Source organism: Megascapheus bottae, chromosome 10 (genome assembly GCF_031878675.1).
Source record: "Megascapheus bottae isolate mThoBot1 chromosome 10, mThoBot2.hap1, whole genome shotgun sequence".
In the NCBI taxonomy this organism is placed as follows: Eukaryota; Metazoa; Chordata; class Mammalia; order Rodentia; family Geomyidae; genus Megascapheus; species Megascapheus bottae.
Genome location: NC_143518.1, coordinates 19,147,206 through 19,164,899, shown reverse-complemented (window position 1 = coordinate 19,164,899; position 17,694 = coordinate 19,147,206). Strand labels below are relative to the sequence as shown.

At 44.2% G+C, this 17,694-nt stretch overlaps 1 protein-coding gene across 4 annotated transcripts in view; it reads right to left on the bottom strand.

Annotated features, from left to right (window-relative positions):
* Positions 1–3,721: 3,721 nt before the first annotated feature.
* The window catches only part of Nmnat2 (nicotinamide nucleotide adenylyltransferase 2), a 173,236-nt gene continuing 159,263 nt past the window's right edge, over positions 3,722–17,694 (bottom strand). For all 4 annotated transcript variants that reach the window (XM_090340284.1, XM_090340283.1, XM_090340287.1 and 1 more), the window contains 3 exons: positions 7,272–7,373; positions 7,067–7,134; positions 3,722–5,393 (listed from right to left, as the gene is read on the bottom strand). In XM_090340284.1, the coding sequence (XP_090196410.1) occupies positions 5,291–5,393; positions 7,067–7,134; positions 7,272–7,373 (273 nt within the window). In that variant the 3' untranslated portion in view covers positions 3,722–5,290. The remainder of the gene's footprint in view (positions 5,394–7,066; positions 7,135–7,271; positions 7,374–17,694) is intronic.

The window sequence follows — 17,694 nt, the reverse complement described above, 5'->3', positions numbered from 1 at the left end:
GTCTATCATCCCAGCTATTTAGAAGAAATAGGTGGGAGGACCATGGTCTGAGGCTGCAACAAGCAAAATCACGAGACTGTTCTTGAAAAATAACTGAAGCAAAAAAGGGTTTGGGGCTTGGTTTAAGGAGTAGAGTACTTTAAGAAGGAAAGAGGAAGGAAGAAAGGAAGAAAGGAAGGAAGGATGGAAAGGAGGGAGGGAGGGAGAAAAAAAAAGGAAGAGTTAGCTTAATAGGCCATCGCTATTTTCTTTCTAAATCAGGATGACCATTATCACTGAAGTGATAAGAAATAAGTAATCATCACAGCAGGATTCGACAATTGCAACAATTAACACATTTAACTTTAGCTTATTTACATTGCCAGAACACACTGTGAGTTTTATAATTTTGGTCATTGTTAAGCTCTTTCATGCCAAAAGTTTACTTATTCAAGGTTTTAATTTTCTCAAGTAAAGTACTAATTTCATTCATTAGCCAGAGTTAATCAATGTGGAAGCGATGTGAACTATCCCGAATCTAAGATGTAATTTTCTTAAACTGAGAAAGCTTGGACCCAGTTTACACCATTGTTAACTATTCTGCCCCCTATCATTCTTGGGTACAATTGTATATACTTTTGTTTGTTTTCAGATCCTCCTGCCTGTCTCCCAACTGCTGGGATTACAGTCTTATATCACCACACCTGGTTGTATACACTACTATATGACACATGACAGCAGCTTAACTAGAAAAAACTCCTAAGCACATTTTTTACCATTTTGTCTCCTGTCAAATTAAGAATAGGAAGAAAAAACACACTACTTTTAGACAAACACACAAGACTCTAGCATTGTCTTTTTATTAACATAATTGAAACATTTTGCTTGTCCTTGACTATTCTAGCAACAAAATTTTACTTGAAATATTTCACTGTGGAATAATATTGCAACCTGAATATAAGGGGTTTTAATTAATGAATTGATTTCCAGAAAGCAAATCTGATTCTTCAAACAAAAGATTATATGACCAAAAAGTAACTCAAAAAAAGATGAGAGAAAGAAAGAAAAAAAAGAAAGAAAATCTTCTTTCTGGGGCTAGGAGTTTGGCCTAGTGGTAGAGTGCTTGCCTAGCATGCATGAAGACCGGGGTTTGATTCCTCAGTACCATATGCATAGAAAAAGCCGGAAATGATGCTTTGGCTCAAGTGGTAGAGCTCTAGTCTTGAGAAAGCCTAAGGACAGTACTCAGGTCCTGAGTTCAAGCCCCAGGACTGGCCAAAAAAAAGAAAAGAAAAGCATCTTTCTCTCCCTACTAATTTTCAAGACCATGCTGAACTTTGAGCCCTCAATTCAACTGACGTTGAAATGGAAGGGCTGTAACTCACTCCTCACTAACTGGAAAACACTAACAGGACACTCCAAATTCACACTGCAAAAGAAACTGCAGGAAGAGCTGAGTGTACTGGCAGCTAGGGGATGATGAAGACAGAAGAAACTCTGTATAACTTAACCATTATTAGAGTGCTTGTTCTAAAGTGTCCTGATTATATAAGCTACAAAATCAGTCCCTGTTTCTGTCTCTCCCATCTCTCCTGTAGCTTTTCCTACTCTAACCTTGGGAGAGATCCTGAGCTTTTCATACTCTCCTGTTTTATTTCTGCATTACCATTTTATTTATTTATTTTGCTAGTCCTGAGGTTTGAACTCTGGGTCAGAGCACTGTCCCTGAGTCCCCTTTGCTCAAGAGAAGAACTCTACCAGAGCTCCACTTCTGATTTGTTTCTGTGATTGGAGACAAGAGCTTCCACAGACTTTCCTGCCTGAGCTGCTTTGAACTGTGATCCTCAGGTCTCAGCCTCTTGACTAGCTAGGATTATAGGTGTGAGCCCAGCTTGAATTACTTTTCGATGAAAAAAATTATACAGAAATAACATGTTTTACTCCATTAGTCCTCCCACAAAAAGTGTGTGTGTGTGTGTGTGTGTGTTGTGTGTGTGTGTGTGTGTGTGTGTGTATCAGTTTGGGGAGATAGATTTGGGCTTCCTGTTAATTCTCTCGCCTTTTGCTGTAGTTTGGTGATGGAGTTATATAGCTGGTTCTTCCATTCTTTCTGAGAAGCTGGAGCTTGGAGACTAGCACATGGGGGGGGGGGCGGGGGGAAAGGCTGATCCAGGAGAGACTGGAAGACCTGTGTTTGTTTTTAGACGCTCTAGCTCTGGTTTCAGGCACTTCAGTAAGAGGCTTTCCTCCCTGGTCCCATGCACTTTCAAGGCAGGTAAAGACAGCAGCACCCCCAAGTTAGCCAGGGCTGGGCTGTGTACCTGAGGTGACTGCCAGCAGCGTAGAGCGCCTGGGGACTAGTGCTAGATGTGTGGAGAGTGGTCCACACCGTTCCCCTCCTGCCTGTTCTTACACCAGTTCATTTCAGAAAAAAACGGGAGGGGATTTCCTTTTTAGTTAGCTGAAGGAAATGGGTGACCAGACTCTTTTGGATAAGATTATTCCAGCCTCTGCCTTTGTCACCATCTCTGAGCCCATCTGGGGTTGGCCTCCATAGGAAGCAACAGAACCCCAGAGGGAAGTCGGGGCTTAGAGGTTATCCTGGTAGTACCTGGAGCCCAGCTGCAACTCTGATCCATTCTTTTTAGGTGTTGGCTGTGACTGGTCACGCTTCCAATGTCCTTCCCCGGACTAGAAGAGGTGGCCTGACCTTCTCTATCAAAGGAAGAGAGAGGTGCAGTGTGGGAACGGAATGGCTGATAGTACCTGGAAAGAAATATGCTTTCCTGTTATTAAACGAAGACCTTGTCTTCCTTTCTTTTTTGGGGGGGGGAGATGGGTGCCAGTCCTGGGGCTTGAAATCAGTGCCTAATATTTTTGCTCAAGAATAATGCTACACCACTCAGCTCTCATGGACTTTCCTGCCCAGGCTGGCTTGAAATCTTGATCCTCAGATCTTAGCCTCCTGAGTAGCTAGGATTCCAGGTGTGAGTGACCCATCATCAGGCAGGAAAGCCATTTTTTAATAGAGTCTGTCCCTGTGACTCATCTATTTATAATTTGTCCCAGCTCATTCTCATGTGTGTATACTGTGCCTATTCTTTCCCTTAGCTCCTCTTCATCTTCATCCCTCCCTCAGGCCTTTTGCCCTTCCTGAGATCCACAGCCAATCCAATTCCAGGATATGGACTCAACGGGGGTTGACTTGAGTCCTGTAGAGTTACACAGTGGACGCAAGCCCCATAAACTCTGTTCACAAACTCTAGATCCCTCAAATGCCAGCTTTCACTAGGAAACTCAGCTTCCTGTTTCCCTTTGTTTCCAATAAACACTCCCCTCACATCCAACACTACCCTTCCTGAGCCTGGGCCAGCCATTTAATCCCGTGCATCTCTGCTTCTTTGCTTTTAAAGAACAGCATCAGAGCAACTGAACTCTGAGCCCTTTTTATCCCATGAATCTTAGCCAAACTCTGAGACCCAAGACCAAGTCCTTCTCCTCTACCTCTAAAGAGTATTTCAATGATCCAAACCAACATACCATTTTGGGGAGATTAATGTGCCAACCTCATCTCCTGACTCCACTTCCTGTTCCTGGAGACACCCACAGGAGGTTGCCAGTGTGAAATGTGAGGTAAAGTTTACTGTCCTTACAGGGAAACTGTGGGTGGGGGCGGGGGAAGGGGAGGAAGGAGTGAAGGAAAGGAGAAATGTATGCATTATCTGAATTGTAAAATGGCAACTCCTCTGAACAATACTTTAATAACAACAACAAATTATATATATACATATTTTTAAAGGAATGCAATCCCTTTTCTCAGGTTCCATCTGGGCCATAGCTCTTATTTGATGTTGATTTTTTTTTAAAGCAGTACCCTGGTACTTAGACACTGGAACAGCCAGACACACAGAGCCATAAAACACAATAGTAATATTCTGTTAGCTCTCCAAGCAGAAGATGAGTTAGACATTAGCAATGAGGACAGAACCTACCAAAACTGTCTTTAGAGGCAGAAAGAAGGATAAGAAATCAGGGAGAGATGAGGTGAAACAGCTTGGTGGCCCCTGACCCCACCACTCCCATCAAATAGGCTTTCTCAGGCAATCCTGCTGTGCGGCTCTCTGCAGCTACTTCTAAAGAAGGAATGGGCTCCAGGCTTCCGCCTGGGTAACCTGAAGCCAACTTAGGGCTTCCTACTTCCCCATCTTGGAAAGTCCCCAGGACAGACAGTTCTCAGCCAAATGGGCAAGATATCACTTATTCCAATTAGTGATATCTCTAGAGTAAATTCCTGTAATATTTTTTAAGAAATGGCTAGATGACGGGGATTTGACCTGACCTATTTGATTCTTCTCCTATATAAGAACATGTCTAAGCATGATCTCCAAGGAATTAGGCATCTTGGAAATGCCTGGACCAGAAAGGGTCCACATAGGTGCCTTTGGCACAGACATGTAAATGAGTGTATAGATGCCACCAGGAAAGGACACAGGCTGGCTTTGTGTCATGGGAACAGAGTATCTGCCAGTGAGGGAATAGTCTCCGAGAAAGTGTTCTGAGAAACCCTCTTCTCCCCAGATTTTCCTTCCAGTCTTCAGAATCTGACAGACTCATTCCTGACCAAAGGCTGCTGCTGTTGCTAATGTGTATGCGTGTGTGTGTGTGTGTGTGTGTGTGTGTGTGTGTGTGTGTGTTGGAAACATGGAGGTGGCTCTCCTGGGTGTGGTTATCACGTACTTCCTGAGTGCAGAGGCTGGCTATGGTGTCCTACCGGAAGGAAAGTAATAGGACAGGAGTGCATCAACACTACAGACAAAAACACACACTGATTTCATCCAAGTCCCACAAGAAGTGAACAACAACAACAGAACACATAGGGAAATAAGTAAATAAAGAAAAAGAAGCCCTTAGTGGTAAAGGGCATGCTGGGAAGGCGAGAGCCAGAGCTGCCTCCCCAGAGCATGCTGGGAGGATGGGCACCAGAGCCGCCTCTCGAGAAGCATGCTAGGAGACAGACACCAGTACATCTCCAAGGACTGCACTTCCCCTAGCTCCCTCCCAAGCCCCTCCCCCACCCCACCCTGGGGATCAGAGGAAAGTCTGTCCAAAGATGACTGTGGAATAGGGAATGCCACGGTTCTCTGCAAGTCCCCCACACTGTGGGGGGTTAAGTCAGCCAGTGGGAAGAATGGTCAGAATGAGGAGATGGAGAAACAGAGGCAGGAGAGAAACTGGGAGGCTGACAGAGACTGGAGGGACCAGTGTGTTGTGTTGGCAGAGGGGAGGGTGGCACAGACTGGTGGAGTGGCTGCTAGCCAGAGGCGTTGATGTACAGCTGGCTCTTGAGGATGTAGTCGATGACTGGCTGAGACAGATAATCCACGACATGGCCGTCTCCGTGCTGCAAGGCCAGCCTACAGGAGAAGAGAGCGCCATGAGATGATGGTGAGAGTGCCAGCCTACTTTCATTCAGGAAAAAGGGTGACATATCTCAACAACACCCCCCCCCCCAGCCTTTGCCTGCTTTGAGGAAATGGTACTCATGTTAGAGTAGGCCCTCTGGCCTCCATAAAACATCCCATACCCTGGGGCCATTTCTAGCTGAGAGACTGAGAAAGTATGGAAGTCTCTCCCTTCAGTTTTCTCTTCTGCAAAACCAAAGGCAATGTGGAAGCTCACCGTATTCTATTATGGAAAGCATTAAGTGAGTTGTGATTCAAAGCTTATTCACTCAAAGCTTTTAAAATAGTCCAAGCACAGAGTTGAAATTTTAATGTGTGGGCTATTATTTTTTAAATAGACTGGGTACATAAATTTCAGGTATATTTATTTTCTTTCCTTTGGCTCTTTGTATCAGGTCTCATCCTCATCAGTCAATCTCCCAGAACATTCTTATGATTGGCTGTGTCTTTTCCTTCCTGAAGGAAGGAAGCTCAGGGGGAGAGGCATTGACAGGTATGAAGTGACAAACTCTGGTTTCTGTGTGATTTGTCTTTAGTTTGGGTCTAGCTGCTTTCTGTTTTTTCCTCACCTGGTAGTTGTGGGACAGTTAAATTTGAAGAAGCTATTTGTAAAATTTTTACAGTCTTCTGAGTTTTTTTTTTAATCAGAAAGGTTTTGCTAGATAGCCAAGCCTACATAGTGAAAAAGGTGGCATTGAATTCCTAACCCCCCTATCTCCCCAGGGTTTGGTCATTAACTGAAAGACAAAGCTCCCTGCCTTGGGCTTTGCTTTTCCCTTTCCTACTGGCTAAAACCAGATCTTGTAGATATTGTGAAATCAGAGCCAGAAGTTTCATTTTGAAGAGATCAGAGATTTGGTTCCTTTGTACTTCTGTAGGAGAGAACTAAATATCTACATCTCAATATTGAGGAAATTTTTTTGCCAGTCCTGGGCTTGAGCTCAGGGTCTGAGCACTGTCCTTGGACTTTCTCAAGGCTAGAGCCTCAGCACCACTTCAGGCTTTTTCTATGTATGTGGTACCAAGGAATCGAACCTGGGCCTTCGTGCAAGCTAGGCAAGCACCTTAACCACTAGGCCAAACTCCCGGCCAATATTGAGGAATTTTTTTTTTTGCTGTAATACATTACTAATACATTACTGAATAAGATCCTCAAGTTAAGAGTTCACAACTAAAATCATCGTCTTCCCCACTCAAACCAGCTAAGACTAGCTAAGATACTACCTCTCTCTGTCTCCCTCCCCTTCTCCCTCCCCCACCTCTCTTTCTTGCCTTCAACTCAGAGTCTAGGTGCTGTCCCTGAGCTTTTTTGTTCCACCACCTGAGCCACAGATCCACTCCTAGCTTTTGTGGTTGATTGGAAATAAGAGTCTCACAGACTTTCCTGCCCTGACTGGCTTCGAACTGCAGCCATCAGATGACAACCTCCTGAGCAGCCAGGATTACAGGTGTGAGCTACTAGCGCCTGACTTCACTGTCTTCTCTTTTCAACGTAAGTCGTTGGGAACAGACAGCTGAGCACCGTGGCAGCGAATGTCCAGTTGAGTGACCTCTGACTGAAGACACCTATATGGGAAGTGTAAGGCAGCCTCTCCAGGGTGTCTCTGACCATTTCTCGAACATACCTGCTCTTGGTTGAGCTGACCACAGACATGGGGTGATTGACATCATCCTTCACCACCAGGATGTTGTTCTGAAGACAAAGCAGAAAGAGAAGGTTGCCAGCCCCTCACACCCAAATCCTTTGCGTCTTCATTTTTTCCAGCCAAGGATTTTAAGAAAAGAACTACATCACACAGAACTATTCCCTCGGGGAGACTGAGGACTCACTTTGTACTTGCGGAGTATGGAGGAGTGATTCATGATTCGGTCTGTGTCAGCTGCGTCCCGGGGAACCACCACAATTCCAAAGTCCCCAACAATCACTTCCATCTGAGCAGAGAGACACGGAGAGGGTGATAAAGCTTTGCTGAAGCCTACGGCCTTGAATCTCTACCCAGCAGATCTGTCATCCATCCCACCTGGGGACGTTTCATTCACCCTCCAGCGTCCTCTTTCAACCAGCCGTCAGCAACTTGAAGTAATGACCAGTACTAGTGTTCGTAAAATGAATGAGCACCTGGCCTGGAAGGCCTGTAGACTGAACGAGGGCACTCTTGCGTGACCAAGCGAGACGGCTCTGACTCCTGAGGCTCCTGTTGAGTTGGTAAGGCTGCAGAATAGCATGGAGGATGGGTAGTCCTTCCCTGGTAAGCAACCTCCTGGGCAGGACAGATCCCACTGTCCAGTCAGCACCTCAGTCCTCAGTTCCAGTCATGAGTCTATCATAGGATCACCCACATGAAGGCCATAGCAGAGACACATTTGGAATGTGGGGCCATGTGTCCCCGGGGTTGGTAATGGTCACTGGGTAAGTGGAAGTGACTTTAGAGATCAGCCTTAAGTGGAGGCTCGATGCTTTGATCAGACTAAAACCTTCTTTTCATGGAAAAAAATACCATTTTTATTTACTGTTTTCTGATTATGGATGCAATGGAAGTTTGGCAAATGCAGGGGGAAGAACAGAAATCAATTCCAGTTTTAAGAAAATCCAAGTAACCACAGTTAACATCTCAATGTATTTCTCTCCAGTGTTTTCCTCTGTGCACGTAGTATTTATAGATAGCCAGACTGGGGCTAAACTGCAAAAGCAGGGCTAGGCTGTATCTCAGGGGTAGAGCAGTTTCCTAGTGTGCAGGCAACCCTGGGTTCAATCCCTAGCACTGTGAGACACACACACACACACACACACACACACCAACTGCCCAAGAAGTAATTTTACTTAAAATTGCTTTTTCATTTAGCATTATACTGTGAGCAGTTTCTCACATCAGTACAAAATTATTTTAAAACATAAGAATATAAGTTTTAGCAATCTATCCATTTCATTGTTTGCTATATAAAGCTAGTAATATATTAAGCGAGGCAGTACCCAGTCTGAATTTTTACACTATGCTGAAGATCTGTCCACACAAATCTTTTATCATATATATCTGGTGGCTTTCTTATGATAAAAATTAAAAACAATAGCCAGGTGTGTGTGTGGCTCACACCTATAATCCTAACTACTCAGAAGGCTGAGATCTGAGGATCCCTATTTGAAGCCAGCCTGAGAAGGAATTAAGAGACAAGAGTCTTCAACTAACTAGAAAAATGCTAGTACTTGGAACTGTGGCTCAAATGGAAAAGTACCGGCCTTAAGTGAAAAAGCTAAGAGTTGGTGCTCAAGCCTCAAGTTCAAGCCCCAATGACAATGCAAAAAATAAAGGGGGGGCATAACATGAACTATACATATTACAAGTTGTCAAGACACATTACCAAGTTACCTTCTGGAAATGTGTGTCAACTTTTATTTTCAAAGAGCCCATGATGTATGATATTTAATAGACTTAGATCTAGCCTTGGAGCTAGGATTACCATTTAGATCTTTTGAATTATGAATCACAGATGAGGGAAAAGAGAAAGGGGTTGATCTAAGTGTAGATCATTGAATAAGATCTGTTTTGGGAGCAATGGATTCTGAATTTTCTCCATAATTCTTCCAATACATACGATAGAAATAGTGCTGTGGCTCATTCCTCTCTACTAGAAGATTCTACTCCAGCAAAATTACATCCCAAAGCCCAAGGCACTCAGGATGTGCATGTATGCTCTTTCTCAGATTTTTCATCCACCCTTGTTCTGCTTTCCCTATTGTGTTCAACTGGAGCTACTCTTCCAACTGGAACTCTGCTGGTGTTGCAATCAAAAAGCTGGTCTTGAGTGCCCTAAGGGGCAAACTTGGCAGAGGTAAGTTAAAAACTAGGTATCAAATATCAGAGCTCCGGAACAGGCAAGACATTACAAAATATGCTGGTATCAAGTTTTTGATCCTATAGATTATGAATGTTAGCGAGAGGTAGGACAGGAGCTTAAAAACTCCTTTTGCCATGGCTTGTAGAATACTGCATTGGGGTTCACTGCCGAGGAAGTGATTCTCAGTGTTGTCTGTGCCTTACAATCATCTCAGGAGCCTAGTGTGAACGTGAGGTTAGTAAATAAACCAGAATTTTGGAATAGGACCCAGACAATAATACTTATTCTCTAGGTGATTGCACTATGCAACCTAGTTTGAGAGCAAGTATCTACAAAAGGAGTTTTACCATGGCATGACAGAGACAGTGATGGAAAAAGAAAAAGAAGGAAGACTGGGATCAAGAGGGGAGAAGGGAAGAGAGGATTCATTCAAGCAGGTGTACATGGAAATTCCTAAAGTGCTTAGTTATGCAGCTGTTTTCAAGTAGGCTGGTGCTGATGGCATCGCACAGGATCTGCCTTCAGAAAGCAGGACACATCCCTTACTGGCGCTTCATGTGTGGTATAAGTGATAATGGAACTCTCTAAGTGAGCATTCTAGTCTAAAGCATGAAATAATAGCCCACAGTGGCAGTCGGTCTTCACAAGGGAATTGCTCTGTGGATGACATTGGTTCAACAGCTGCTCTCCATTTGAAAAAGACTATCAACCAATTGGTAACTGTGCTGGCCTGTTCAGTGGGTGGCAAACAGAGACAGACCTTGCTGCCTGAGCTAGATCCCTCTTTAGAAACAGATGTCAGATTGGCCCTTGAAAATAACAGATGGGGTGAGATCCCATTAGACTAGACCCATAGCTTTGCGGCATTGCTGCAGGACTTCAGTCCAGAGGCTGTGCCCTCTCTGCTCTTTGGGCCTTATCTAGCATATGGATTTGATTTTCAGCCAGAGAGTGCATGGGATAGGGGAAATGCTAGGTGCTACAGTAGATGAAGTATGCCTCCAGTACCCATTGGCATCTATCAATCTATCAGTACCATTCTAGGGCTTGGTTGTCCACCACACCCCCACTCTTTCCTGGTGTCCTTTTACTTCTCTGGGGGCTCCCTTTTGGTCTCTCTTAGGTTGATTTTTGACTTATCTGATTCCACCAAGCTTCAGTCGTTGGATTTCTTTTCTTTTCTGACTACTCTTACACCTTTAATGATTTCACTGCATTCCATGTACGTGTGTGTGTGTGTGTGTGTGTGTGTGTGTGTGTGTGTGTGTGTGCGTTATACCAAAGGTTCTCCAACACTCCAACATAGACTTCATTCCTAAACTTGGGTGGAGAGTCTTCAACTTATCCTGTCCATAAACCTTTAAACCTGCTTACATAAACAAATAAATAAATTCCCCAAAGGAATAGTTTTTCTTTTCATTTCTTATAATTATTCACAGCAAAAGCTTTGACATTCTCATCTCTTTGTCTCATATCTTACACTCAGCCCATAATATAAACAATTAATGCTTTCTTCAATACAATATGAGATTGCATTCATTGTATTACCTCTGCCTTGGTCTAAGTCTCCCAAGGTAAATCAATAATGACTCCAAAGATACTTAGGTCCTAACTCCTAGAGCACATGGCTGTCACCTTACATGGAAAGAAAAAGAAATGTTATTCAACTCAGGATTTTCATATTGTCTTACATCATCTGGACAGGACTTAAATGCAATAATGTCCTTATAATGAAATTAAAGAGAGAAGCTGGTATGTAATAGAGCAGAAGGAAGTCTGAAAATGCTACACTGTTGGCTTTGAAGATGAAAAAAAGGACCCTGAATTCACACATGCAACAAATATACCACACATAAATGGAAATGTCAAGCAAACAGATTTTCTTCCTAAGCCTCTGAAGGCCTGACCAGTACTAGAGTTTGGACCAGAAAAGCGTATTTCAGACTTCCAGCTTCTAGAACTGTAAGAGAATAAACATGTTTTGCTTGAAGCCAGCAAATCTGTAACAACAGAACATTCATTCATCTCTATCACTTCACACTGGGATTATTCTGGTTTTGGTTATTCTCTTCTATTTTTCAACATTCAGACTGATATTTTCAAAATATGAGTCAAATTTTCTTGCTCTTTGGTTCAAACTCCTTCACATAAGTGTCACCTGTTGGGTGAGACCTTCTCGGTGATGCTATTTAAAACCTGTATCCCTGGTGAACTTTCACCATATATCTAAATTCTCTGGAAGTTGTATTTCAACCTTTCTGGATCTCTGAACAGCATCAATGTGGCTGGCAAGAACAAGAACCAAGAAAAAAGTGCTTCCTTCTTTCATTCTATTTACTTAAGTAAACAGAGTAAAAGGAAGGCCATGAAAGTAGGGAAAAGGGCACAAAGAGGAGTCCTCCTCCATCCATCCATTCCTCCATTTTCTAAGGAAGTTTGACACAATGTGAAAGTACCATATATATTCAATATAAAAAATACTGGGAGAAAACACTAGTCACAAAGACTCAAGGAACCAAAATGGCATCTGATGGCCTCAAGGTGTAAAGTGATCCTGGCCGAACTGCAGAAATGATAAAGTTGCATTTAGAAAACACGGGCTAATTACTGAGTATGTTTATGGCCGAAATGGCATTGGGACAGAGGACAGAATGTGTAACATGGTCAGAAAACATGGCAGACTATGACTGAAGCTCAGCTTGAGCTTCAAAACCATGATGGGTATTTGCTTCATCTCTTTAGTGTTTGCTCTATTTGAAAAGGCAGCTATCAGATATGGAAGACCCACAGATTGGGAATAAAATGATAAAAAGCAATACATATAAATGGAGAGAGAGAGAGAGAGAAAAGCAATCATAAAACTGATTGCAAACAGCATGGGAAAAGACAAAGAAAATGCTTGTCAGTCCCTTAATATCCTGAAGAAGCCCAAGTTTGAAAAAACTCACAGACCTTCATGGAGATGATAATAATTCTTGAAAAGCTACTGGGATAAGGTAGGTCATCAAGTTGATCAAGCTGGATGTGAGCCAGCTGCCCAAACATCTGTTTAAAATTCAGACTTGAAGTAGTAACAAAAAATCTTATTTGTGAAAAAGAAACAAATAAGATAAAATCAACATTAAAAAAGAAAAACAGGCCGGGAGTTTGGCCTAGTGGTTGAAGTGCTTGACTAGCATGCACGAAGACCGGGGTTTGATTCCTCTGTACCACATAGATAGGAAAAAGCCGGAAGTGGTGCTGAGGCTCAAGTGGTAGAGCTCTAGCCTTGAGAAAGTTCAAGGACAGTGCTCAGGCCCTGAGCTCAAGCCCAGGACTGGCAAAAAAAAAAAAAAAAAAAAAAAAAAGGAAAAACACAGGTGCTTCCTCAGTCTTCACAACAGGGATTATAGTACAACATGTATCAAAACCAACCCCTAATCACATTACCACTGCTTTTGGGAACTGCTGCCTTAAATCACATGGTCAGATGGCTAAGCTGCAAATTCATGGCCTGGAACACTCCAGGGATTCTTATATTCCTTTGGGCTCCGAGGTCAGACATCCAGATCCAGGAACTTAAGAGAGCTCAGGCCTCTGAAGAGAAGCTTTTGGTCTAGTATGGGGGGGGGGGGGTCCAATACCCTCTATTCACCGTAGAGTTCTCTAGAGCATTTGCCCCTGGAAAGGGGAGTCGGCAAGTCGTCATTTCACCAGAGTGCTCCCTGACTGCTAAATCCCATTCTTGACATGTCCAGGCCCTGTTGGTCAGGATTAAGGGAGAGCAGTCTTCTCCTCCTTCTGCATACAATGGCCTTCTTAGTTCAACTGGTCTGTGTCATTCCTAGGGCAGGGGGAGGCGCCCTGTGACATTCATCTGGCTGGCTCATACTTCCTGTTCACTGGTAGCTTTGATCATATCTTTCCATCTTTTGGTCACAGACCCTCCTGGGAGGACAGGCTAGGGAGTGGGAGAGGAAGTGGGAGGGAACAAACTGCTTCCCCAAATGTGGGGAATCTGAGGGAAGGATATGAGACATGTTGAGGCAGGAAGCAACTTGGCCTTGGGAGAGAGAGTGCTCAGGACTCAGGCTGCAAGTGTCTTGGAAGGTATGTGGAGTTATCATCAGCCCTCCAAGAGGCTGAATTTTGAACCCTTCCTGCTGCATTTCAGGGATGCTTTGGGTGGGTGGATGCTTTGTGATCTTAGCCAGGAACCTTCCTGGACACTAAAGATATATGATTGAGCAACAGAGATATGGTTTCTTGTCTTGGCTAGATTGCTATCTAGTAAGTGACATAAAATAAAAGAATTCTTTTCAATTGTATCTACCGCTATGATGGAGAAAGGACTGGTTACTATTGGGTAGATAATGTCTTACTATAGCCAACATACTAGAGGCAACTGGATAAAAATGTCATGGCTAAATGCAACATCTTATGGTGGAGGCAAACTATCTTACAAGCTGAATGTCTCCTCATACCATTCTGTTCCCAAGTATTCTTTCTCTTTGTTTCCATTCAACTCTTAGGAAGTTCACTATGTAGTGAGCTGGGCTCTGTTCTGATGTTGGTGAATATAATTCCTAGAGATTACCTTTCAGCAAGAAGAGATCATAAGCAAACAAATATATAGAGAGAAAAAGATTAGGTGGAGATAAGTACAATACAAAGTATAAAATAAAATGACCTGGTCAGAGGGAATGTGGTGAGAACATTCTCAGTAAGGTCACAGCTTGTACAAAGGTCATGAGGTGGGAAAACTGTTAAATAAGGACACCAGGTGATAGGAGTGGCCAGGTGTGCATGCCAGTAATCCCAGCACTTGGAGACTAAGAACTGTGGGCCAAAGCCAGCCCAGCCAGGAAAGTCCATGAGACTCATTTCCAGTTAATCACCAAAAAACAAAATCCAGAAGCGGAGTTGTGGCTCAAATGGTAGAACACTATTCTTGAGCATAAACACTAATAGTGCCCAGGTCCCAAATTCAAGCCCAGTTCTAGAAAAAAAGAAAAAACCAAATCAAAACAACAATAATAACAGCAGCAACAACAAAACAGTCAGGTGCAACTGGAGCACAGGAAATGAGAAAAAGGAAAGGGCCCTATCACAATGAGGATATGGTTTCATTCTTCGTTCTAAGCAGAGAGGGGCCATTGATGTATTTTAGATAGAGGACTTGTGTTAGCAATAGGACCCAAGTGGAACTGGGTAAGTGGAACTGGCAAGGTCCTTTTTGTGTTAGGGGTTCAGCATCCTGACCTTCTTTCCCAGACAGTATTCTTCTCAAGGGACACAGCATTTGTGATGTGGGCCCCTGTGTGTCTTTTCTACCAAGGATGAATGTATAAGGCCATCAGTAAGGGGAAGAAGCATTTATTAAGGTATCTGCCAGGCTCATTTCTGAGAACTTTACTTATAATCATTCCTTATGACATTCCCTGTGACACCTGGCTTCTGACTTCTATGGCTCTGTTCTCATGTCGTCAATAGGGGTTAGATTTGGAAACTTGTCCAAGCTGCACAGCTGGTAACTGAGTTCAAGTCCATTACGGGTTCTCTTAAACTATTATTGCACACTTAGATATACGGCAAGACTCAAAATCTAGCCATTTCAAACTTCTTTGGTTTAAAAATACCACAAAATGAGCAGGGCATGGATGACTCAAGCCTATAATCCTAGCTACTCAGGAGGCTGAGACCTGAGGATTGTAGTTCAAAGGCCAGGCTGTGCAAGAAAAGTCCATGAGAACTTATCTCTAATTAACAATCAAAAAGCTGGAAATAGATGTGTGGTTCAAAGCTCAGAGACAATGTCTAAGCATTGCATTCAAGTCCTAGATCAGCACTACACAAAATGACTACAGTTTGAAAATATACTATTTGTTTCCTCCCGGTTTATCACAGATTGTCTTCGACTCCTTGCTCTACATCACCCCCTAGGGGATGCAATTATATATGCTTCTGGGTGGGTTTAAAAAGGATGCCAGGAATACTGATGCATGTCTATAACTCCAGCACTTGGGAGGCTGAGACAGGAGTATCATGAACTTGAAACCAGCCTGGGTCATATAGTGAAACTCTGTCTCAGCAAACAAACTAAAACCCAAAGAGCTGACCAGAAGGAAGAGGAAAAAGAGGAGAAGGATAGAAGGAAGGAGAGAGCTTCTAGCTAAAGCCATCTCATTTGTGAAAAGCTCATGGTACATACTCCATTTCCACAGAGACTCCTCTGCCGTTGTGGACTTAGACCTTCTCTGGAGTGAAGGCTGGGCTGGGGTTCATTTGGTCAAGAGTTGTGCAAGGAAGAATATACTTTCAGAACGGCTCTCCATGCCTTTCTGAGGGGCTTCCCACAAGAAATCATCCCCTCTCCATCAACAATTTGACTGAGCAGGAGAAGTCTAGGGATTTCAAACTCAAGTCAAAGCCCGAAACCCAAATAGACAACACCTTTCACATGAGCACAGGCAGAAGCCTGTACAGAAGGCCTTGGGGACTCCGAACTGATCTTATCAGTGTAGGAACCTAACCCCTGGAGTGGGAGAGAGCATCAGGCTTCCGGCTGGAGTCAGACACTGATAAAAAGCATCTGACCAAATGTTTGTCTTTTCAGTATGTAGGCTGGAGTCCTGGGATTTCTTCTGGAGTGGTAATTCCCCTCCTCCACCCCAAGCTCTTCCTCTGCTTATTTTCATTGCTTATTTTCCCATAGCTGATGGAGGTTGGGAAGGAGTTAGCCCTTGACTGGCTGCCTGGAAAAATGGAGGGTACAGCCAATTAGAACTAGCTTGTAGGATATTAGGCTTTGAGGAGTGTTAAGGGGAGCAGGGAGTGTTAAGGGGAGCAGGGACTGGCACCATCCAGAATGCCTAAGAGTTCCCCCGCCCCATTGTGGAAGGTTGACAATGGTACAGCCCAGCCACCTTGACCTCCCCCCCCCCCATGAGGAGGGATATCTGGTACAGCCCAGCCACCTTTGCCCTTCTAGGGAGGGGCAACCTTGACCTTCTCCCCACCCGAGAGGAGGGATATCCCCTTGGGTGGGGGTGGGCCGGCTTTGTGTGGAGACCTTTCCAATTTGCGCGCCAATTCCAACTAAGGTGAGCTGACTTGGGAGCTGACACTGTGAGCCTGGCCAGTCAGTTCACCATCTATTTCCACTGGCCGGTCAATTTTCCATCTACTTCCCCAATAAATTCACCTTTTTGTATGAGACTGTCTCTGTGTGGTGGACTCTGGTGGGACGTGGAATCCCCACCTGGAGGGATGTGGAATCCCCTCCTCTTGACCCCATAACAAGGAGTACAACTGAAAAAACCTGGAGTGGGAGCCTGGCTTGAGAGGTAGTGTGCTTCCTAGAATGTATGAGGCCCTGGGTTTAATCCTCAGTCCTCAGTAACACACACACACACACACACACACACACACACACACACACACACACACACACGGGTGTGCACATCAGAACATATCAATTACCTGCTCACATAGAAGTGCCTTTGTATTGTACTTGGGAGAAACTTAATGAATAAATATGGAGTTTTCTCTCCATGGAATGTACAGAGAAAGGTGTGTGACTTGGCCAGGGAAGGGTTAGATTCCACTGTGAGCTGATTGACCCTTTGGGCTTAATGGGAAATGTCACAGGATGTGCTTGGTGGAGGTGGAGGGGGGTGTCCCCTTGGTGTTTAATGAGGTTGCAAATGGAGGAGCTGGGTGAGGTAGCAGAAGCCTTGGCAGTGGTGCTGTGGAACTGGGGCTACTCTGCAGTGATCTCAGCCATGGATGGATGCAAGGGGCTATGGTCAACTTGGAGTATCAGGTAATAGTGAGAGCAGACCTCCAACAGAGGTGTGAAAGAAGCAGCAAAGTTACTCAGAACAAAAGCAGACCTCACATCTCCCACAACAGGCGCCTTGCCCTGGAGGCTCAGAGATCACTTCCCAGTGAACCCCACCCAGGAGAAGTTGCAGGACCCCCCCACTGTAACTAGTCTCGCTGACTCTTTTCTAGGCTTGGCTCCCACCTGTCTAGTCACAGGCAGTAGAGTGACTCATGCAGTTACCAGCTAGTGTCCTGCTCCTTCCACCCCAACCCGAGCTGTGCACTCCAGGCCCATAGCAGCAGAAAGCTAGGTCCTTCATAAGAGGAAGGCACAGGGCAAAACAGAATGATTTGAAGTCAGTGGCTTTAAAACTACAAAAGACATTTTAATAGGTGTCCTGAGGAGGATGGAGAAAATAAGGAAGCTTTCTTTCTGATAGAGAGAAGGAAGACATTTGCTGCCTCTCTCCAACTTCTCCTCTACTGCAAGAGGCAGGAGGTCTGGAAAGCACCCCCATCCTCTTGAACTTCCCCCCAGGGAAAAATCTGGAGGAAATGGGGTGTGGTGAGCACCGTGGGGGGGGGCTGATGGGGAAGTGGGGGGAAATGGGAA